At 39.9% G+C, this 25,184-nt stretch overlaps 2 protein-coding genes and 1 pseudogene across 3 annotated transcripts; 2 read left to right on the forward strand and 1 right to left on the reverse strand.

Moving 5' to 3' along the window:
• Positions 1-286: 286 nt before the first annotated feature.
• On the reverse strand, positions 287-3,127 carry LOC134202517 (uncharacterized; annotated as a pseudogene).
• Positions 3,128-7,482: 4,355 nt separating this feature from the next.
• Positions 7,483-23,231, forward strand: LOC134202515 (ras-like protein family member 11B). The gene is made up of 3 exons (XM_062677513.1): positions 7,483-8,192; positions 8,342-8,415; positions 22,520-23,231. Exons 1-3 carry the CDS (start codon positions 8,093-8,095, stop codon positions 22,946-22,948), a joined length of 603 nt encoding a protein of 200 aa, XP_062533497.1. The 5' UTR covers positions 7,483-8,092; the 3' UTR covers positions 22,949-23,231.
• Positions 23,232-23,487: 256 nt separating this feature from the next.
• Positions 23,488-24,717, forward strand: LOC134202516 (uncharacterized). Of its 2 annotated transcripts, XM_062677515.1 has the most exons (3): positions 23,488-23,625; positions 23,695-23,941; positions 24,096-24,717. In XM_062677515.1, the coding sequence occupies exons 1-3, from the start codon at positions 23,597-23,599 to the stop codon at positions 24,426-24,428; spliced, it is 609 nt and encodes a 202-aa protein (XP_062533499.1). In that variant the 5' UTR covers positions 23,488-23,596; the 3' UTR covers positions 24,429-24,717. The 2 variants fall into 2 exon arrangements, with proteins under 2 accessions (XP_062533499.1, XP_062533498.1); XM_062677514.1 differs by having other exon boundaries at positions 23,488-23,941.
• Positions 24,718-25,184: the final 467 nt, after the last annotated feature.

The raw sequence follows: 25,184 nt of genomic DNA on the forward strand, positions 1-25,184 counted from the left end.
GTAAGAATCTTCCCTCCTCGGCTCCAAAATCTCTATATTTTTCGGTACAGGTTCGGTTCGGTACGATCAGTTCAGCAGTTTCCGAGTCTATAAGGGTCAGACAGACAGAATTTTATTTTTATGTACATTGGAGAAGAAAATAAGAAAAAGTTGTTTAAGAATCTCGAATGAAATGAAAGTCTTCAGAAAACACGAAAAAATAGGATTTAAAAATCTTACGTTTATTGAAAACATTTGAAACAATGTACTTGTTTGACAAGTTATTTTACATAAAATAGTTTGGAAATGAATCATTTTTAATTCGTATCGTTTGTAATTATTATTCTTGATGTAAACGAGTCCTTCATTCTATCTCTTCTTTTAAGCACTGGTTAAAACCAGTCTTCAATCTTCTATTTTTCTTTAAGTTTCTACTTCGGTTTTATATTTTTGCTCGTACTCCTTTTCGACAATTCCAGTTTAAACTGTTGTGTGTTTCGATGAATGTTGTTGACATCATAAAGCAGGTGCTGATGTTGGAAGTTCCTCCAAAGTGCTTTTATCTTTGTTGAATATGTATGCCAGCGCTGGTTTTACAAGTGTGCTGTTTGATCGTACCTTGAGCACATCCTGTAGACTTTTTGAGCTCAGCTTGTTTCTCGATTTGGTTAAAATTGAACCAAAAAGGTTGAAATCCCTTTCTACAGAGCATTGGGTCGCAGGTACACCAAAAATTACTTTTGCGACCATCCACAGCTGCGGCTCCTCAAATCGTTTACCCGCCCAATACTGAATTATATTGAAAGGCTTATCAGCGTCAATTCGAGCCTGATATTGAACACTTCTTAACTTAGGTTCCAGTGTTGTAAGTTGAACCGTTTGAGAAACCCCGGATCCAATTGTGCGAGTCAAATATTCATTCAGACTGAATTTATTGGATGTTGGAGATTCGGTAGTTATTTCGTTTAATGAAGTATTTGCGGCGTTTGAATCATTTTCATTGGGTACATTACCTCCGGGTTTGATTCGAAGCCAAATTTTCAAACAAAATTTCTGAAAAAAATAACATTGATTATCCAATAAAACACATCAATTGGGGAACACATTGAAGTGTTTAAATTTGGGTTAGTATTATAGAGGATTCTTACCACAACGTCATCTTTCTGCGCCGCAGAGAGCAAATTGGACCCATTGAAATTGAGCCGAGGGTCAAAATACACAGCCGCTCGAAAAATGCGATTGCAGAAAAGTTTCTGCTGACGTTGATCCATTGCTGTAATTAAGTGTGCTTTGAACCTGTTGGAATTCTCCAACTCCCAAATTATGCCGTATGCTCGAATCCACTCGACGTAAAAATCAGAAAGAGTGTGCTCGAGTTTCTGAACTGCGATTGTACATTGATACAGCGGATTGAATGCGGTAACATAATCTTCGATGAATCCCCAATAGTTGGACAGGTCTGTAAGGTAAAAATGAGAGCTTATTAATATACGTACAAAGCATATCATATGTGAATGTGTTTCACCTAAATCCGGGTACTGCGTTCCCAGCTTCTCGAAGAACGATCTTCCCTTACTCAACTCCAGAAGCATCTTATAATCCGAGTTCGATAATCCGAGTTCCAACATCAGTTCCAACGAGTTTCATTCGGAAGCGGTGGGAGAATGTTTTGTACTCAGTCGACCGAAACTTTTTCACCTTCTTCCTGATCTCTCGGAGTGCTGCTTTGTGTACACTCTGCTTACAAACGTCATGGACTACCAGCTGGGTCGTATGTGCTCCGCATCGGACAGCCGTAATAAATTCATCTGGCGCAGAATCCTCAAGGACACGTGCCCACTCTTGATCAACAAGCTTCTCTGGAGAATCGGTATCGAGCACATCTGAGTCATCGACTTCAATTTCGTTCAACGGAATTTTTTCGAACTGCTCGGAATCCACATAGTAATCGATTGCCGATTCGCTCTGGGCGGATAGCAACTTCACTAGTTTAACCATATTTGAAGCATTATCTATAGTAACAGCAACGATTTGACAAACGTCGACGCCAAAGAACTTCAAGATTTTAAGCAATTCGTCTTTAAGGTATTGGCTGGTGTGTCGGTTATGCAGCTCAATAATGCCTAAAAAAGCAGAGGAATAAAGAAAAACAACTTATTTATGGAAAAGAATAAAACACAATACTCAAACAATGAAAGAAGTGTTTAGGAAAGATCCATTAATTACGTAACAAAAAATTGGCTATTTTTAGACCCTTCCCCCCCCCCTATGTCACGCTTTTTGTAAAAACGATCTGAAAATTTTGTATGAATTCTCACACTTCAGGCAACCCCCCTCTCCCTCTAAGGGTTACGTAATTAATGGATGTTCACTTAGTACGGATGGCAAAAAGTTTGTAAAAAAATGCTGATTAGTTTGTGAAACCAGATAATGATAGCCAACAAATAAATTAAAGCTAACAAAGCCTGTTTTTTGGAGCTTACCGAGATTTCGCTTTACAACAGCCCCAGTGTTGTTGATGTACTGACAGTTGATACCAAGCATACTTCGGTACATTTTCGAAACGATGGCCATCTTGAGTGAAATCATCAACCCATGCAGCTCCTGAATTATAAGGCAATCGATACCGTCTGCCGCTTTCGCCACATACTGTTTGATGTTGTGTCTGTTGACAGTTAGATTGAAAGCTTTCAGCAATGGTTCCACAATTTCTTGGAAAACCATCCCATTCCGTGAATTCGAAAGGAAGCCCATGTATGGTAACCATTTTGACCACTCCTCCTATCAGTCTTTGTTTCGTCATCCGTATCGTTACCGCTGGTTCCGCATTCGAGCTGCTATGCTTCGCAGCAGCTGGACCAATGCATAGGAGTTCATAGGCAGCTGGGTGACACAGCCGGAAGTGACGCTCGAAGTTTGTTTGACGGAACAACTTCTGCGAGTATTCACAATTATCCACCAACACACAGCGAATATTATGTTCCCCATTCACAAAAAGCTCCTGTGTATAGGTTCTGATAATTGAACGCTTCGAGGGATTTCGCGATTCACCAGGTTTTCGCTCCACTGTCGTCACTTCGATTCCCGCAGCCATCACAACTTCCATGGTAGCCGGATTACTTTCCGCAATGATATTCACTGGACTCATCCATTTTTGTAGGCACTTCGTATATTCACAAGCCAGAAATTCTTCATCGGACGGCATTAAAAAAAGAAAACAGCGAAAAATCGAAACAGCACAGCTAGCGCGGCGGCAACGATGACACTCAACGCATTCGATCATAACATTTGGAAAGAGCTTATTTTTAATATGAAGAATTGGAAGTAAACAGTTGAGAAAAGTATTTTGAGATATTGTCTAAATGTATTGTCTGATTTCTTTTAATATGAATAGCAAAAATACACTAAATTTAACAGTTTTATTGTTTTCATGCAAACATTGTTCCATGTTTTTTTTTCGGATATATTTTCCCAGTGTCTACAAATTTCGTTTTATATATCACATCATTATTATTCAATTATTTTTAGTCATAGTAGTTGATGATAAAACTAATTTTAGTATAATTCGCAAGTAGAAATAAACAAAGATGGATCGAAGAGTGCCGCGGTCGCGAGTGGACGTGGAAAAAAATGTTCCGTTACGTCAAACAATAATAATCTTTAATATTATGTTTTCGCGTGGGGAATTTCATCCGAAAGTGATTTTATGCTACTTAAATACCAAGTGATATGATCGGAATCCATTTAATCTCGATGAGCACAGCTTCGCGAGTTAATTTTAGTTTGACATTGCGAGTTTCGTTGATTTCCTGAGGCTTTCAGTGGTGCATGATAGTGATTTTTGCAAATTGCACTCTGAATTTTGCCCGTCATCAGTGTATTGATCCCATTCAGATATCCAACAAAACAAGCAAGGGGAACAAAGAAGATCATGGAATTCGTATAGGGTAAGACACCCAGAAATCGCCCTCCCCCCAGTTTTCGCCCACCTATTTTAAAACCTTCATTTCTCGAAAACTAGTTGTTGGAAACAGTTAAAGTTCAGATTTTTTCATAATTGATTGATGCTTGTATGGAAAAACTTTAACTGTAACTGTTTTCAACAACTAGTTTTCGAGAAATGAAGATTTTAAAATAGGTGGGCGAAAACTGGGGGGAGGGCGATTTCTGGGTGTCTTACCCTATATACTATGCACTTCGATGGAATATATGGTGAGCTCGTTTCATGCTTTCTATTTCAACTCCTTTCGACTCCGATCCATTACAGTTGACCAATTATTCCTCTTGTTTATTAAATTTTGTATATTGCATTTTTGAGATTTCTTCATATAAATTCTAACCCCACGGTCTACAATGCGTCATACCAACAATCCTCATGCAACGGATCAAATATATAATTCAACATCTTTTGATTTGCAATCCTATGTCTTTGCAAATAAGGCATGACATAATATTCATTATATTTATTGTTAATATTGAATTTTTGTTATTAACCGTTTGTATTTGTTACATTCCTTACATTACTTCTATTCCAAAAAGCGATATTTGCATAAATGGATGATCCCTTAATTTAACACTTCAAACTTGACTGTAGTACTCATTATATTTTTTAAAAATATTTTTGTTTCCCTAGCTGCTAGCACATTACTGTTCTTTATCTATCCGTTCTTCATTGCTTAATAAACTTGAAAAAAAATCGTAAAATTCAACACTAAATACGTACAGGGCATCGTTCGTTGCTATTGCTGCGGATATTGTGGAGTCCCAGATATCCGGTTCACGCTTTAGTTGGCAATGGTGGCTCTTCTCGACCTTCTACTTCCTGAGTAGTTAGTACGAATAAGGGCGTCCTTGTGAAGTTTTGCTGTACCTGTTACGAACAACTAGTACATCCCATTCCCCACAGAAAGAGACTCAAAATTTTCCACGCGTCAAAACAAAAAAAAATTTTTTTTCAACTATCGATTACCGTAATGGACGAAATTATTAGTGCAGAAATCAAACAAACCCGGATGACCGAAGTTTGGAAATGAATTTCCAAAGCATGTTGGATTCACGAGATGCCGGACGTACAGCCCTACAACTATTCATTCAGTTCCGCGGCGGGTGGCTGTTAATGACTTCCAACGGATCGGTGGCGTGCCTCCTGTTTCGCTAATGACAACTGCCGTGTCAGAGAAATATTCATGGGATGTAGAATGATCCAGCTCCATAAGTATATCGGGAAGAGGGTAAGAACTTTTGGAACAAGGTGAGTGCCTTTAGCTATTATTACATTATTTAGTAAATTGCATCAACTTGGCGTACTTATATGTAGTACTACCAGACCCGACGAACTTCGTTTCGCCTAAAATTTATTTATCCTCTGATTAGTTCTCGAGTTATGTAGATATTTCTGGATCATTCGTATGGGGAGCTTTGAATCACAAACATGTGCTTCTGCCTGTCGTATTGAGGCGGGTTTGCTTCTGCTACGACAATAGAGGCTTGTTTGCAGCCGTTTGATCATTTATTCATCCACTTAGAATTCATTTGTTGATCAAAATCATTATCATATCAGGGGAAGGGAATTTAATTTCTTTTGCTCTTTTTCGTTTCAGAGAGCGAGCAAAGGCGCTTAAACCTAGGCTATTAGCCAGGGCAAGGCTAATACCTTCGCCCCATCCGAGGAAAATCATCGGCAAAGATAATGGAGTGACATAAATTTCTTAGCAAAGTCACTCCCAACGTATTTCCACAAATTTTCTATCATTTGCTTATAATGATACTCCTAAACCACATACCCTACCCACCATCCAATTCCTTGACGTTGACATCTATGAGGGCGTCGGTGAGTCGCTGGCCTCTCGTTAAGTAGATGTCATATCATCATTTCCTTCCCTTTCCTAGTAACGGAGAAGATGGGCGTGGCCGGCAATGATAGCTTTCATGTTTTATGATTTTTGGACCCCCAATTGGATTTCCATTGAATCCCAAATGGAAATCCATAAGCAATTGGGGTAAGAAAGGTAAAGAATATACATGACAACTATCAGTATGCAATCTACGAAATACTCCGTTACAACGCAACGCAACGCAACGCAACGCAACGCAATTCGCAAGTAGAAATAAACAAAAAGTCGGTCGTTGAATGCATAAAGCTTCTTCTTCTTATATGGTTTTACATTCCAACCGGAACTTGGCCTGCTTTTGAACTTAGTATTATATTACTGAGAAAATAGTTATTTATTGAAAGCTTTTCTATGCCCTCCATTAAAAAAACATAATGGAAATTTTAAAAGTTCATTGCTAAATAACAATTCTGTTTCCGGCAAACGGTAATATGTAATAGGCACTTTTGAAAACATCATGGTTCATTTGGGACGCGATGAACTCTTCATTGTGGAACACATGTCAAAACATGACTCACGAGTAAAAGCCATGCTTGTTTACAAATGCTCGTGAACCAAAACAGGTTAGATATTTTGACTGCAGATTGTTCGCGAGTAAACTGCTAAGAAGGAATAAAAAAAAAGGAGACATGTTCACGTATTTCCACCACTGGTCAATTGATATAAACAGGGCCGGATTTATAGGGGGCCAGGGGGGCATGTCCCCGGGCCCCCACAAATCTTATGTACCAAAACCAACCTTTTTTGTACATTTTGGGCCCCCACATACCGTCGGCCCCGGGGCCCCCTTCCAGCTAAATCCGGCCCTGGATATAAATCTCCAAAATCCGTCATCAAAAGATTAAGGCGCTAGCAACGTTCAAAAGCTTACATGATTTCATGACGATCCCAATTTAAAGTTCTGATTAGGCTCAGTACGTTCGAATAAGACGTTGTCAGACGTCAAAACAAGATCGACATACCGTTTACCAAACCCTACTCCGTATATCCAATAACCCAGTGATTTCTCGTGGAAGTGCAGATGACTCGTCGGCTTCCTCCGAAGCGAGTATCACGTCAACATTTTTCGGCCGTACAAAGCAAAACGATAACGGATTGTGTGATTCACCTGCAGCTGCGTACGGAGCAGGACGCGATCAAACGCGCACTTTTTAGTTGGAGTTTTGATAATTGGAGCTTAGCCCAATCAGCCTTCTTGGGATATTAAGAAAAACTTTCGAATGTTCGGGTCATATCGAGCCAAAAATGTAAATGCTTTTAGTGAAGCGTGTTTTTCCGTAGATGATAAATCAACAAAACACTACTGAATACTTTAAATGAAGCACAACTTGATGATGAAAAAGCACCGAAAAATGAAAAAGAATTACATAATTTAGTGTGCTTACAATCTGAAGACAACATTTCATTCAAGCAGACATACACTTACATATCTGCTAATATGTATTTAAACGCTAGTGGAGTTGAGGGGGCCCTCCTTAGTCGTGCGGTAAGACGCGCGGCTACAAAGCAAGACTATGCTGAGGGTGGCTGGGTTCGGTGCCGGTCTAGACAATTTTCGGATTGGAAATTATCTCGACTTCCCTGGGCATAAAAGTATCATCGTGTTAGCCTCATGATATACGAATGCAAAAATGGTACCTTGGCTTAGAAACCTCGCAGTTAATAACTGTGGAAGTGCTTAATGAACACTAAGCTGCGAGGCGGCTCTGTCCCAGTGTGGGGATGTAATGCCAATAAGAAGAAGAAGAAGAAGAAGGAGTTGATAGAGATTAACTTCATTTTATCCTCTCCAACCATTTCTGATATATTTGTTTATTACTTAATTTCTCTGAATTTCTGACATATTGAAAATGTACCCAACAGCTTTAAAGACATCTGGTCCGTGATTCGGGAAGCTTAATAGCTTGATCCGCTGTCACAACCAGCGCTTCTCATCCCACAAGAACGCACCGTTGTTGCTCTTCCAATGAATTCCATTTGCCGACCGGCAGACAGTTTGATCAATTATTCATCACAATAGCGATTGTAACCGCAAGCAAGCATGATTGTGAATTTTTCTTCCTCGTTGTCGGATCGGCGGCGTGCCGCTGACCAATGCGCGAACATCGCGTCCTCCCCATCCATCACAGCCACGCATAAGCCCACCTGAATAATTAAACGGAATTATTACTACTCGTTGTTCTCCTCCGTTATTCATTTCAGATGTCATATTTTTTGTTTCAATGCATTATTTGATATTTTTTCATTTCCCTTTGATTTCCACAGCGTTAACGGTTCGTTTCCTCACCAAGCGGTACATTGGCGAATATGACCATCAAGCAGGTGAGTTGACAACAGCGTTTTTCCCTCTGTTCCCAACTTTGGCTCAATTTCGCATGCGAAGCAAAAAATATATAACCGAACGATGAGATGGTTGAAATTGTTGTTCATATATTATTCTTGTCGTTTAATTTTTTCATCTCGTTTGACAGAAAATAGACACAAATATGAAATCATGGTCGATGGAGAGGCGGTGCTGTGCGAAATTTGGGATACATGTCCGAAGGTAGGTGCTACGCATTCTAGACGTTCGATCTCGTGACTGGACGAACTGATGACTAATAGTGTGTGTATCTGTTTTTCTGTTCCTGGGATCAAATGATTGAAAATATTTACCTCTTCAATTTGTGAGTTTATTTCTACGTAATATAAATGGAAGACAAACATATAAATCTGTTTGAAGAGTATTTTCGAGAGAGCTTGTGCGGGAGACATGGGAAATCTCAAATGACACCAAAATGTCAATAAATATTAATTTAGAAAAGAATAAAATAATATTTCGGGATATTGACAACATCATTGACATTATCAACGATAATTTTTGGTTCAATCAAAGGTAATTGCCTATTTCCGGGGATTAAACCACCCGACTTGGACGTTAATTTACAATAAATATCGTTAGAACAAGAGTGATTGCAGAGCACGCACCTCAAGTTTGTTTCAATCACGCAATTACCTAGGATTGAACTGAACTTGAGTTGCGTGCTCTTGCCTACGCAATGCGGTCGGGTCTGAGCTTGACGACCGACTGGCAAATAGCTTACACACCTCACTTGATCAGTACCGTTGCTGATGAAGAATGTGTATAGCCGCCAGACATTCTAAATACTCACGCTCCTCTAATGTGGACGTGTACAATACACATGTGGAAGTATTGGCTTGAGAAATGGATTGCGAGTGATTTGACTATGTGTCCAATTTGGGAATCTCGAGCTCGTTCAGTAGCCGCTAGGAGGTCCTTCGTAGCTTAGTTGGTTAAAGCACCAGTCTAGCGTACTGTAGGGTCATGGGTTCGAGTCCCATCGAAGGGAAAGTGGTTACCTCCAATACATTTTCCAAATCAATACCTTCCACATAACGTACATATTCACATATGAGTTTTCATAACGATAATTTTTGTTTTGTTTTTGATATTCTGACACTTCACAACGGCTTTTCAAATTATTTCAGAGCAATATAAAGATGAGATATAACATTGGTTAGACGGATTTTTAAATCATCTGCACTCTCATAACCTCAATCTATTGGATTTGAGTTGGTAAAGTTTGAAAATAATTCAGTTGTATTCAAAAACTTAACATAGTTTCAGCGTACTTTTTGCTCCATGTTATGATGACTAATATTGTTGGACTGTCTCTTAGTTTAGTTTAGTCTCTTGGGCTGCGAAATGGTGAGTTGACATTCGGGAAGGGGTGCCTAACATAGCTCTGGTCCTCACAAGTTCCAATACTCTATACCACGGGTCTTCCGATAACAATTGACTGCCAGCTAAGGGTTGCGTACTTAGCTGGTAGTGGGCTCTGTTGAACTTCTATAAAAAACTGCATGTGTCCCCAAGCAGGCCCTATCAAGGCGACCGTGTGCCGCTCAAAGCGCACTAGCCTAGTCCTTGTGTTGGGTGGGAATTTAAATAAATTTGACCCGACTGATCGAGCGTCTGTCCACCAAGGAGGTGCGGCTCTAACAGCGTCTGTTCTGGCATCCAGCGGCTGAGTATGAAATGTTATTCCCCGGAAGCTATACCTAAGATGGCAGCCCCATTCCGGTGGATAGGGAACCTTGAACCAACAACCTACTGTTCCCGAAACATCAATTTGTTCGAGAATCCGATAATGAAAGAATACGGACTGATTTTACGGCGACGGCTCTTAGCGCGAAACAACGGACACGAATAGGAAAATGGAACGTTTTAACCCTAGCCCAGCAGGGTAAATTGGCACAACTTGCCAATGAGGCACGCCGCATGAAGCTTGAGATCCTGGGACTGAGTGAAGTCCGTTGGTCAAACTTTGGAGAACACAGAATGCCGTCGGGACAAGTTCTGATATACTCTGGTTTACGAGGTGAACACGCTCCCCGGCATCGCGGAGTTGGCTTCCTACTAAGCGCTCAGGCACACTCTGCGCTTATGAAGTGGGAACCTAAAAGTGAAAGGATAATCGTTGCCAGATTTAGAACACGGGTCCAAAACCTTATTATAATCCAATGTTATGCGCCAACCTATGCTGCCGATCTGCAAGACAAAGAGAACTTCTACAGTCAACTCAATGCCGTCGTAGATAGAATTCCTAAGGGTGATATGAAGATCTGTTTGGGCGACTTCAATACGAAGATCGGATCCGACAACTCTAATCATGAGCGCATTATGGGACGCTATGGTCTCGGAGAAATGAGCGAAAACGGAGAGCTGTTCGCAGAATTTTGTGGTAATAACGACATGGTGATCGGAGGATCGCTCTTCCCTCATCGACCGGTTCACAAGGTTACGTGGGTCTCCCGTGACGGCTTTACAGAAAATCAAATAGACCACATCTGCATCAGCCGAAAATGGAAACGGAGCCTTCTTGATGTACGGAATAAATGTAGTGCTGATATCGCTTCTGATCATCACCTCCTCCTCGGCGAAATACGTCTGCGCATTGCGCGGATTCGTTGGCAGGAGGAAAGTGTTGGACGACGATTCAACACACGCCGACTGGAAGATGCCACGGTGAAACGGTCCTTCGTTGAAAAACTGGAGACGCGTGCTGCAGATATTCCGGAAGGTGGTAGCGTGGAAGACTAATGAACCGCTATTTTGAATGCCTTTATCGCCACCAGCGAAAAAAATCTGGGCGAACTGCGCACCCAGAGAAAACAATGGATCTCCGATGAGACCTGGAGGAAGATAGAGAAGCGAAGAGAAGCCAAAGCCGCGATAGAGCGATCGAAAACCAGAGGAGCCAAAGCCTTAGCCCGTCAACGATACGCGGCTCTTGAGAAGGAAGTAAAACGCTCATGTCAACGGGACAAGCGACCGTGGGCAGACTCTGGCCGACGAGGGAGAGAGAGCCGCCGCAACCGGGGACATTCGCCTCCCTCTACGATATCTCACGACACTTAAGCGGGCGAAGATGAATGCAACGATGCCTGTGACAGACGCGAATGATCAGTTATTGACCGACCTAACTGACCAGCTGAAATGCTGCTTCGAGCACTTCAAACAACTTTTCAAGTGCCAGCCAGGCTATCACCACCTCGGCATGATCTGCCTAGGATCCGACGTATAACACGCGTCAATACCGAAGCTCCATCACTGCTAGAGATTCAAACAGCCATCAAAAGCATAAAATCGAATAAAGCCCCAGGGGTCGACCGCATATCAGCGGAGATGCTCAAAGCTGACCCCATGACATCCGCTCAACTACTGCATCATTTATTTAGTAATATCTGGGACACCGCAATATTCCTGATCGACTGGATGCAAGGTATCTTAGTGGAGGTGCTCAAAAATGGTGACCTGACTGTATCCGATAACTGGCGAGGCATTATGTTGCTGTCAGGGCCCTCCTTAGCCGTGCGGTAAGACGCGCGGCTACAAAGCAAGACCATGCTAAGGGTGGCTGGGTTCGATTCCCGGTGCCTGTCTAGAAAATTTTCGGACAGGAAATTGTCTCGACTTCCTTGGGCATAAAAAGAATCATCGTGTTAGCCTCATGATATGCAAATGCAGAAATGGTAACTTGGCTTAGAAACCTCGCAGTTAATAACTGTGGAAGTGCTAATTGAATACTAAGCTGCGAGGCGGCAATGTCCCAGTGGGGGATGTAATGCCAATGAAGAAGAAGATTATGTTGCTGTGTACCGTTCTCAAAGTTCTGTGCAAAATTATCCTAGCCCGGATTCAGGAGAAGATCGATGTGACTCTCCGGCGGCAGCAGGCCGGATTCCGTGCCGGAAGATCCTGTGTGACCAGATTGTCACGCTCCGCATCGTTCTGGAGCAGGTCAACGAATTCCAAGAGTCCCTTTACTTGGAAGCACAGTACGAGGCCTTTTCATGTAGAGTGCTGCACAATGGGGTCCTGTCCGACCCTATCCGGGTGATGTGAGGCAAGGATGTATTCTATCACCGTTACTGTTCCTCATCGTAATCGACAAGATTCTGGTAGATGCGATTGACCGTGAACCAAACCGCGGGCTGTTATGGCAGTCTATAACCATGGAGCACCTAAACGACTTCGATTTGGCTGATGACGTTGCACTCCTTGCGCAACGGCGCTTTGATATGCAGAGTAAGCTCAACGACCTTGCCGAGCGCCCCTCCTCCTCCTAGTCATCAACGTCAACAAAACCAAATCGTTGGATGTAAACACGGTGACTCCTTCCAGTTTCACAGTAGCCGGGCAACCAGTGGAGAATGTTGAAAGCTTCTAATATCTTGGTAGCCAAATAGCGTCAGACGGTGGTACCAAGATCAGCATAGGCGCACGGATCAAGAAAGCAATGGCCTTTGCGAGTTTAAGGAATACTGCACCAAAATACGAATTTTCAATTCTAACGTGAAATCTGTGCTGTTATACGCTAGCGAAACATGGTGTGTATCAGTGGAGAACACTCAACGGCTGCAGGTGTTCATTAACAGATGCCTGCGGTATATAATTCGGGCCTGGTGGCCTCACAACTGAATCTCAAACAACGAGCTCCATCGTCGTTGTCACCAGAGGCCGATAGCAACAGAAATTCGGGATCGTGAGTGAGGCTACACTCTACCTAGAGGCGGAAACGAAATCTGTAAACAAGCATTAGACTGGAACCCAGCGGGACATCGCAGCAGAGACAGACCCAGAGGCTCATGGCGGCGAAGCCTCAATTAAAAAAAAAAGAAGTCGAACGAAATCTAACCTGGCAACAGGTTTAAGCGATAGCCGAGCAACGCTCAGGATGGAGATCTTTCAAGTTGGCCCTTTGCACCACCGGAGGTGTATAAGATCCATAAGTAAGTAAAGTAAAACACCGCCTTTATTGGCATCGTTCTGTCCGCTCTCCAACCGAACCGAAATGACGTGCGGGCGCGGAACACAGATCTTTTTATACTCAGAGAAAATGAAACGGTGGGTTAAAAGGCCCGTGACTTATATCATTCTGATGTCCATGTTAGGAATGCACGAACGGGATTGGTTGATTCTGATATTTTTACTGGGTAGGACAAAAATTGAAATTTCTAATAGCTTAACGTGAATAATCAAAAGATGCAATGAAATTGACAAATTCAAATTGCTGGAGAGTTTCCGAGTCGATTGATATATAAATCTCAAAAATCCATTGAAAGATACAGGCTGTATTATCGTTCAAAATCTTACATGATTTCGTGACGGTCTCCAATTTTAGGTTCTGATTTGACACCCAGTACCTTCGGGTAAGACGTTGTCCAACGTCAACAGTTGGTATCCATAATGGCGGGTGCTATAAATATATCTGACAGTAACTGCTTCTGACTTCCTGTTACGCTGGGGAATGGATGCTCTGAAGTAGTGCGTAACGGTGTAAATCCGATCACGTCGCCTGGCTCGGTACAACAGTGAAGCTTACAATATGACGTCCCTAACCCCAAATCCCAAGGTGTCAAGCGACCCGTGCCGAGGGGATGAATGGCCTGGTGGTGAAACATTCAGCCAGGCAGGTGACGGAGCCTGTAATCCAGGGTAGACATAGACACCTTTCGTGGTGCATTACGGACGGAGTAAGATCTACCAAACTGTGCTGTAGTTCTTACTTTTCTTGTTAATACTTATGGAAGAGTATGGAATGACTATAATTTGCTTTTAGATGATTCATCTTTTGCACTTTTTGGGTGGTGTCAATGGAGTAAATTATAAAAACGTAACTCAATCTTAGGTTGGTTTTGAAGCCCATGACATGAATCAGAGCGCTGATTAATTGGTAAAGAAGGTCATACGAATTTGGTGGATCTGCTGAACGCTCTGACTGATTAGAGCTCTGTGTAAAGGTGAAATTCCGAAATGCCAAACGCAATGAAATCAGACCTCAGTACAAAAACGAATTTGGAAGGAAGAAGGAAGAAGCAAACAAGAAGGATTTTCTATCGACGAGTACTGTCTCCAAATTTTCAATATGACATCAGCATTTAGTCGAATAGGATTTTTATTGCACAGTTCTGTTTTCTCATTGCGTCCGTCTCGTCGCAACCAACTTAGCTGCCTCGGAGAGAACAAGCAGAGAAAGGCACTGCTGCTGTACCGTCGACCAATAACAGCTGAATAGGAGATCGTCAGTTGCATTCTAGAAAAAATGCCGCTTGAGGCCCTTCCTAAATATTTTAACAACAGCCACTACACCTGATGGTATAATTGCAATATTTCCATGATCAGGCGACAGGTGGTGTTGCTGTGTGTTTGTATCAATGTACTATTGCATATACACTAGTGACATCTGCTGTTCGATATGGTAAGCTTTTAATGTTCCTTCCACGCACACGAGGTGGAGAACAGTCTTGAAGAAATTGAAAGTATACAACTAGAATTTAGAATGGAGGTACAATGAAATCTCTTTTATTGTTTAGAACTGTAAAACAAGTCGTGGGAACAAAAAATCTAAAAATTATTTGTTGCTTTTTGACCTAGGTTTCATATTGATGCGATGCGTAGTTAATGAGAACGGATGATTTGTCCATACAAGGAAATTAATTTTACTTTAAATGTTGTGGCGCCATCTCGTTCAAACAGCACCTTTGTCTTTGCCTTATTCTATCATGAACATGTACGTCTAAGTTTGGAAGATGATATTAGCATTTCCATATCATTAAGAAATGATAGTTTGAGACAGCTTCCCGCTCTAAAAGAGGGGGTTCTCATACAAATGAAATACAAATTTTGATAATACCTAATCAATTTTTGGTGAAACGAAGATCGACAGGGTTGCTACGCCCAATCAGCGTCTGTTAGATTTTCTAACAATACTGTATAAGAACTTACCAGTACTGGGCTTATGCGAAGTTGTTAGATTCTTATACTAAAAATGTAAGCTCACGAACAATTATTGTAAGAAAAGCTTGCAAAATTTTGAGATTGCGTACAATTGTATAAGAATCTAGTATTTTCGCATATGCCCAGTTCTTATACAGGTTTTGGTAGGTTCTTATACAGAATTGTTAGAAAATCTAACAATCATCTGTTGGGTGTAGTCATGAATAAATATAAATACGCTAAATTCGAAAGAACAGCCCAATACTAAAAGATCAAAAGTCTAGAATAAAACCTCCAACTGTGGTGCATTGAACCTTTTGTCCCAGTTATCTTTTTGTAGTTTTTACCTGTTGATCTATTTTGTCGTACAATTTACAATCCAAATTACAAGCTACTATTAAGCTAAGGCCTTTTGGTCAAGGTAGACCATCATTGGCATAATACCTATAGGCATGCAAGCATAATTCTACCTTCTTCATGGCTCAGGCTGCACTATGGGGAAAAGGGTGGCCATTAATCGAAAAATTTACTATCTTCAATTTGTCTAATTTATATATCATATGAAAGTATATACCCTAGATAAGAGAATTGGAAAATATTGAAGCGCTGTGTTTATTCAGTCAAAAGATATGGGCTGGCGAAGGGAAAAAAGCTGATGAAAATGAAAAAAACATTCCTTACTTTGATTTGTATATTATGAAGTCAATTTTTATCCAAATATAAGGTTTTATATACCATTTCAAAGCTTAAAACCTTAGCTTTGAGATAGTTTGATTTGTTTTACACGTAAAGATTGATATCAAAAAGTTGTAGAAGAAAAACTTTAGTTATCATAATTCTTTGCTATAAAATGGTCCCGCAATCCTAATGTCCTCAAATGACCCCTCATCTGTAAATAGGGGATTGAAAATCAACCCTAGTACCAACTTTTTGTGAGTGATTTGCTTGCGCATATTTGCGCGTTTACAAGATCGCAGCAATCAAAGATTTCTTGAAAATGGTGGTTTTTATTCTCTATACCTGGTAATGATTAGAAAATGAGCAACATTATCACTAGAAATATGATTGTATGTTTTTTTCCATGGGTGACATTGTTTGAAGGGTTAACGATGGCCCTTAAATAGTTTAAAAAGGATCTTAAATATTCCTTGACATAATATATAATAATATGTATAGGGAACGGTTCGGGCTTTAAAAAAAAAACGCGACATTTATTCACCAAACGGATTGATATAATATTGAACTGCTGATGATGCAGATTCCTCGGTGACCGGATGTTCATAGCTGATGTAGCAATGGATCAATGGTTGGCCTGGATGTAACTCCTCGGGAGGTGAAAAAGTGTCGTCCTCGGCACTCGATTTCTCTTGATTATTGCTTCCAGCTCCTTGAACTTCCTTGGGTTTAATTTCTACTGCAGATTTGCGTTTCCTTGGGCGTGAGACTTTTTGCTATATCTCATTTACTGACCGTCTAAGATAGATACAAATTAGGGTTATTGATATTATCGTGGTTACCGATAATCCTTCGAATAGACTCCAAATTCGTAACTCGTTGTCGAAATGCTTGAGAGACACGTTATGTAGAAGATTCCTGTTGGCAATCGTGCGGTCGTCTAAAATGGTGATGATTGGATCCTTTTGTAACCAGTTTTCCATGAGGATGTGGAGAGCTGTTTGCATGAACTTAGCTTCAGATGTACTTTCCTGTGACGAGAAGGTTAGGTTTTCAAAGGTAACTGTGCAGTTTGAAAATGTTATGATGAAGTTTCCGGTTTAGATTTCGATTATTCGGTCCACAGCTCGATGAGGTAAGGTGGTTTTTTTGCATTTATGATTAGAATAGTATTTTCGATTAGCATAGTATTATGATAATGATTATGAGTTTAGGTCTAAGGTAGCTGAACATGTATATCAGGAAAATCATTCAATTACGACATCAAACATTAAAATTTTAAGAAATGTCTCTTCTCCGTGGAAACTTGATGTTGCTGAGAGCTTGGAAATCTACCGACAGGTACAAACGCGGTTATGAATTAATTAGATCATATTTTTCTAAAAGTCTATTCTGGTTGAAGCTTTCGCCTTCAGGAATCAGGTCCACGGTTATTGTTCCAATTTATTTCCAAACAGGTGAGACTGAATAGATATCTGCTCAGAAAATCAAAAATTTCGTCCAATTTCAGATCGCTTGCGATTCTGCAGGGAGAGCATCGTGGTTGAGTTTTGCATGCAGAATCGCATCGTTCCGCTTAATCGCCAAAAAGAATTTCGCTTCAAAAAGAACCAAAACCCAATAGAAGTGTATTTTATGTGACTTATGGATTTGTTTTCCAATGTTTTAAGCAAAGAAAGTAAATTCAATCAATTCAACGGAGAATGATATGTAGAAATCAAGCAATGATTCAAACCACAAGTCGAATAATGAACGATTCTCTCTGCCATGAGTCGGATGGTGTTTGACTCGCGCTTGATTTGAACTTTGGATGAGATCTAAGAATTTGAGTTTTTCCCAACACTGTTATCGATATCCAATATCAACACAGTAAGGGTGCGGCCAGAGAAAACGCGAAATGCGAAGCGTCCATACGATTTGACAGTTCATTATTGATTGTTATTCCTTTGCGTGCAATTTTCGCGTGGCGTCGCGTAGACGCGTCTACTCTGGCAGGCACCTAAAGGTCATCTGGAGTAGATTTTCCACAAGATTTTGCTCCGCATGACATTTAAATGGAGTGATATTTTGGATGTTCCGTGTCGAAATACAAGCAATTACGCAGCAGGAAATACATAGAGGCAAAATCTGCTCACAAGATTCCCATGGTAAAACAAACAATAGAAATAATGTAGTCTGAGTCACAGAACATTTTATTCTTGATTTCTATGATCCATATGATTGTCTTATAAAACTTAGTATTAGTCAAAATTATAAATTTTAAAAATCTAATAATTTCTTTTAAAATACTAAGCAATGACTAAAAATGTATTCTATTTTTCTGTATTTTGCGGGACATTATCTAGAAATAAGCTGAATGCGGGACGTTTCGCGGGACGTTTCGCGGGACGCTTTTCAGCGCGGGACGAATAATGAAAATGCGGGACTGTCCCGCGAAACGCGGGACGTATGGTCACATTAGTTTGATTCCTAATTCTTGACAATTTATTCCTATCATAATGATTATCGGTCCGAATACGATGAGTTTCATCTAGAAGTAATAGAAGATAGCGGAAAAATTGAGTTAGTTATTGTTAGTTGGTTATGATTGTTTAGTTAACGTTTCCTCAATCTTTTAATCTTGTTTTTATGTCTTTTTACATTGTTAGAGTTTACAAAGGTTTTCTGATCTACATTTTTTGCAATGGTTGGGTTAGCCCTTGGTTCAGTTTTAGTTCTAATGTTTGGTATCACGAAAACTTCCTGTTCTTCCTGAATTACTGGTGGGTCCTCTTTAATTGCATTTTTCTTTAAAATTTTCTACTGAGCCTTTAACATGTTGGTTTTTGCCTCTTCAAACATCTCCTGAGCTTTACCTATTATTTCCTCAGAATTACGAACATTATTGAAATTGAAAACAATCTCTACTGGTTTGAGTTTTGTACTGGAATGGATGGATTCATTATACAACGCAACTGCAAATTTAATTCTCGATATCACTCCTAAGTTCTGAAATTTGTGTTTATTTGAATTATAATTTTCTATAATCGTTGCATGTGCCCTTTCAACTTGCCCGTTAGCTTCTGTAGATGACGCGTATTCTAAGCAGCAGCCTAATTGACTCAAAAAAATTTTAAGTTGAACTGAGCGGAATGTTGTCCCGTGATCCGTTACAATTTTCGCTGGTATTGGGTAACCACTAAAATATTTGCTTAGGGCTTTCTGTACATGGGCCAAGTTTTTTGTCTTAATAGAATGCATTTGTAAGTGATTCGAGGAAGAGTCGATTAATGAGAGGAAACTACATTTAGCTATTATGAAAATATCCATGTGGACTCTTTCAAAGGGTTTTTCTGCTATTAGGCGTGGGGAAATTTTCAATATTATAGGGTTTTCTTTCGTACTTATGTTTATAGCAATGGGGGCATTAATCGGAATAGTTTTTAATAAGTTTTGCCATGTTTGGGAAGAAATAAGATCTTCTCAGTTGGGCTTCAACTTCGTTGGTACCCCTATGAGCTCTATCGTGTTCGGTTGATATTAACAAGTTTTGTCGTTCTTCACTATCGACATCATCGACTATTTTAGAAGTGAAAATAAAATGGTTTTACTTCCAAAATTCTCCTTGAAACTATCCTGAATGATTTAAAGCATGTCTTCTGGTGCAAGAATGGCGGTTTGTTTACTATTATGGTATCTTTTAAGGTTTTGGCTTTCAGTCTTTTGGGATCAAAAACGGGGTTTTTATGTTTTCATCCCATCATCGTGGGTGGGAAAACAGGAAAAGATATCCCACCCACGATGATGGGATGAAAACATAAAACCCCGTTTTTGATCCCAAAAGACTGAAAGCCAAAACCTCAAACGTCGCCATCTTAGTCGAATCAATTAAGAAAGGTATCTTTTAAGATATTCAGTTATATTTTCCTTTGAGAATTCTGGTTGTACAATTGTTGTTCTTTAAAAATGTGGGAAAATTGTTTCAGAAATGACCGTTGTAATTCTAGCTTTTTTAAAAAATAGTTGGTTACGGTAATAATTTATTGGTCGGTCTACATGAAGAATATAGAAGTCGGGCGAGTCGTCTGTAGAATGAATTGTTTCTGCATCGGATTCTTGGTTATCAGAAGAAGGGGGATTATTTTGACGTGGTGAATCATCATTTGAATCGTCACCGGTACCTGAAACGGAAGAGTTATGATTAACATGTTTTTCATCAGGACGTCTGCTCAATGCGTCTGCCACAACATTAGTCTTTCCTTCTATATATAAAACATCAAAAGGATAGTTTTTCAGATCAAGCGCCCATCGTAAAATGTTATCATTTTTAGAAGAGTTTTTCAGAAACGTTAGGAGTTTATGATCGGTTAATAATGTAAACTTGACACCGTGAAGATAAGTTTTGAATTTGTTGATAGCCCAAATTAAAGATAAAGCTTCCTTTAGATTCGGCATCATTCAAAGTTCTTGAAACAAACGCGGTAATCAGTAGCAAAGGAAATACTGTAATAAAGAGGAGTGAGAAACTATAGTGTCGATAGATCGGTCAATAGTGTCAGGATAGAAGCAATTGCCTTCACAATAATGCACCGAATTTGTAAGTAGATTTAAGTATGTAAAACTATGTTTTTAATAAATAAAACTTACAGCTTTTTAGCTGAATTAGACTAAATCATCGTCTTCAAGTCTGCTGTTAGTGTCGGACCAATATTGCCTGGCACCTCGAACCGCAACAACCGACATACCTAACGACATATATCATAAACTTCCTTTTCTGAAGCACAAACTAGTCCACAAAATGGCTTTTTTGCAATGATTCTACACTGAGTGGAAGACTATTACGATAAAATAATTCAAAAGGAGGCAATAAACTCTTTCTGCATTTTCTAGGTATGTGGCTTTCGTAGGAAAACCTGGAAGAAAATTATAGGATTCAGAGGCGCGGTCACGTTTCGAGACGTGGGTAGGACAAAATTTGAATTTCAGGGACTTTCCGGAAGTCCTCTGGGATTTCAAGAGTTTTTTTCGAACATCCTTGGATAAGATATAAAACTCGCTATGGCTATTAAGACAATCATTACACTTTCAGAGTTCGTAGATCATTTCCAAGAAGCATGTCTTCGAACATCATTACGATTTCCAGAAGTGATTATGGATTTCTGTAGTTTTAGAAAATATTTAATGATTTCATCAATCAATTATCACTATGTAGCTCTAGGAATTCGAACGTTTGGCAATCTCCAGAAACATTGCTACGGTCTAACAGTAAAGCTTATGATCGTCCAAGAAACTTTCAGGGTGTTCAGTACCATTTACGGGTTTTCAGAAATTTCAAAAATAATGATACTCCAAATTGGGTTGTTTAGCAAAGAAAAATATGAGGTTTTTTTATAGTTTACCATAAAGAGCATGCTTTTCTGATCTCCAACATATTTTTATTTTGTTCGTAAACCTTTTATATACATTTTTATATAGCAAACAATAAGCCATTTCAATCGATAGAATGACACTAAGATTCGTAGAATGACAGTTGGCCCATGTAGCATAAGAACAAATTCTTAGTCCCATATAAATTTTAAAATGCAAATAAAAAATAGTTCCAATACTGCAAAAATTCAGAAAAATTGGGGTTTGCCTCAGTTTTTATGCAGTTTCAGAATATGTAAAAACATCAATACCTCTAAACAATCCAATTTTCTTATAAGCTTGTTATCACACATCCGGATGTGCTAATGTGTGTTTTCTAAGTGAATCCTTGATCTATACTTCTGTTGCAAAGGAATTCTCGGTCTCTAGTAGCATAAAAAACTACACACTAACATTTCTCTCCTTTCTCAATTGACTGGCGCCATTGTTGATCTATATTTGAACGCGCTGAAACGTGTATATCCAGAATAGGTGGAAAATCTAAAACTTTATCCATTTGTATCATTGCGTTCTGATAAGTCACGGAGAATCAACCATTAACAAGTACAGTCCGTCTAAACTAAGCTATATCCTCGTTTAGATATTAAACTTTTGTTCAATTCACCTTTCAGTCTATTATAAAATTTCAGCAATTCTCTGAGCCTCCCTAAACTTGCAGAAATAATTACGTACCTCCAGAAAAAAAATCAACAATTTTATGGAAGAGCAGAAACTATTATAAACTTCAAGACTTCTTGGAAAATTTCAATACATCATTGAATGCTTTTTGGAACAGAAAGAATTATTCACAGACTCTGAGGTGCTATTCGGAATAGAGTTCTCCTTTACAATACCCGAAACCTCCACGATTGTCAGCTTAACCTCTGATAAACTTTCAAACATCTGATTAAATTTGAAACGTTTAAATGATAGTATTATATCTTTTAGTAATCCATATGGTATTTTATTACCATAGGACCATAATCATGAGTAGGCCAATGCTTCGACTGTCCTACCCAAGTGTTTTCATTCGTAGGACATGTCCTACCTGTCCCACCCACTCCCGGAGCCACTGATAGGATTATTAAAAAAATTAAGCAATTTTGAAGAATTTAGGTTAAACAAAAACAGTTTCGGAATAAAATTTCAAGAGACAATTCTCCTGATATGTTTCTTTTCATTATTATCAGTGTTTAATTAAATTTCCACAACAACTTTGTTTCGATGTTTCTGAATATTTGAGTGTTCGAATATTAATATCAACTTTAAATCCCGTTATAACAACATTTCCTCTCAATCTCCCCAGATCGAAGGAAACAACGAAGCCACCCTGACGGCCGGTTCCGATGCCGTCCAGTGGGCGGACGGCCTGCTGCTGGTGTACTCCATTACGGATCGCGATTCGTTCAACTACATCCGCAAAGCCAAGGAGGAGCTACCGTGCGACACGACCCCGGTGGCCCTGGTCGGCAACAAGGTGGACATGGTCCACCTGCGGCAGGTCAGCACCGATGAAGGCGAAATCCTTGCCAAGGACTTCGAGTGCAAGTTTTGCGAAATTTCCGCCGCCGAGCACGTGCTGCAGGTGGCCGACGCATTCCACGACCTCTGCCGGGAGGTGATAGCGGCCAAGCGCAAGTCGAAGCAGAGTTTCATCGAGAAGATCGACCGGATGCTGAGCGGGTCACGGACCTACAACCGGGGCAAGAGTGATAGCATTTCGCCGAAGGACTAGATGGGTGGACTGCGGCGGGCGAGATCTTGGAAAGAACAGAATGGAAACGTGATGTTGTATTATTAGCTAATTCATTAGTTCATATAGGGCTGGACTCCTGTCAACGGTATTAATCGTTCATAATATTTCTCGCTAATTGTTGATTCACGTTGCAGATGGGTGGGGGAATAGTTTCTATTTACCAATGCCATAAGAGAGTTGAATGTTTGCCATTTAGAATAAATTTATTTAAATACATACAAGTGCCTTGATGAATAAAAAATAGTGAATGAAGTGGCCGATGTGTGGCCGGTCGGGGGCAATAAAATACTAAGTCATTGCGATACAGCATAAAAATGCTGCATCAAATCATTGTTGTTCAATTTTTTATTGTGAAACTCCATTTAGCTAAAAAAAACAATTTAAAAAAAGCTACAGCAGGTATTTGAACATATTAATCATGGTTAGAAGGCTCCGCTAAGCAGTCTAAGATTTATTCTTGAAAATCTACCATTTAATCGATTTTTTATTCCTGTCCTAGTTCCTGTCTAAGACATTTATCACTTATAGTAGGCTTCGATGTGGCAAAATTTCAACAGTTTGACAAATCCTGGAAACAAATCTCCCGTTTAGCTTTCATATGATTACTAAAACCCTTTGAAATTTGAAATGCCTTCCGAAGCGAAAAGAGCAGAATTGTACTTGCTACTGCTGCAATCAATTACTGCTCTGGTAATGGCGCTAATCAACGCAACCCCATCCTGTAGGTACGATGTGCAGTTGACCATCAAGAAACGGTTGTTCCAGTTGGTTAAAACGTTGTGGAGTTACCTGAAAGATGAAGCAGCCGAACTAGAGACCTTGGTGGATTCTGATGCCAACAGTAGGACGTTGGAATCTGGCCGAGGCTTCAATGAATTGATTTCCGAACATCACGGTGATAGCAGGGCGTTAGACAGCAGCCGCGGCTTTACTAATTTGAGCTTAGAATATGAGAAGTCTCCGAATGTAGAGGTGAGAACGGTTTACTAATCCAATCTGTTCTCAAAGAGAAAACAATGGAATACAAGTTCTTTTATAACTTACATAATTAATCACATTAATTGCATTTTTAAAACACGCATTACTATAATTAATTGATATTTATATGATTTTATTTAAATCCCAGCACTTCCACCACGCTTCATTGAATTCGACGTTAGCCAGCGGAGCAGCTGATCCTATGCATGGTTCTCGCTTTCCGCTGATACATCGCCTGCTCACGGTGCTGGCGCGAACTCCGAATGACGAAATATTCACCCAGACGGTGCAACCATTCCTCCACGAGCCGGACTTCCATCAGCACTTGCAGGACGAAATGGCGGTTTTCCGAAGAATGCTCGCCGGTGAAGAGCCCTCGCTGTATCAAGCCGAAAAAGTGCTGGTGAAACGATTGAATCGAATGGAAATAGCCATGCAACGCATAATGGAGCAGTTGGAAGCGTTGGCGGAATCCGGGTGAGGCAGACGATTTTGAAGCGTTTGTATCTGCTGGGCGATGCTAGCGGTGCGGTGCGGTGGTGACGGTAAATTCCTTGTTCGAATCGTTTGTGTCTTGGATGCTGCGGTTGGTGTCAAGAATGTGCTAGTTTATATCATTCTCCGACTGACGACGCTGGTGGCATGAGAAAGGCGCATGCGTTCACATCCAAATCTGACCCGAATACGAAGAGACACAAAATCATAATTGAAATACATATTTGAATATATCTGTGCATTGAGTCGTTTTAGTCGTACAATAAAGTGCAAAAGGCTATACTGCCGCTGCAAGCATAACTGACCCATATTTGCCTGATTGCCTATCCATATGGGGCAGCTATGCTGTTATGGGCAGTGATAAATTCTTAAACAAATCCTTGATAATAGGTACGAATAATCTGGTGGCATTTATGTTAGCAGGAAAGTTTAGAAACGTTTCGTATCGGGGAAAATGTGGTAAGAGCTGCTGTTAATTATTAACTAATTAATTATTTATTAATCGCTTGCTCCTAATGTAAGACCCAAATACAGGATCTGAAATACAATCTCTATTATTGTGATAGTTTTCTGGAGTTTTTGTAAACCTAACGTTTAAACTTTTTTTAGATTATGAGAAATATCTGTCGTTGGAAATAATGAGCTTTTCCTATTTTATTATGCTGTACAGTTTCAATTGAAAGCCTGGTGAGTTCCAAGTATTTCAAAGTAAATTTTGAATTACCGCTAAAATGTCTTAAAA

This window comes from Armigeres subalbatus, unplaced genomic scaffold (genome assembly GCF_024139115.2).
Source record: "Armigeres subalbatus isolate Guangzhou_Male unplaced genomic scaffold, GZ_Asu_2 Contig1251, whole genome shotgun sequence".
NCBI lineage: Eukaryota > Metazoa > Arthropoda > Insecta > Diptera > Culicidae > Armigeres > Armigeres subalbatus.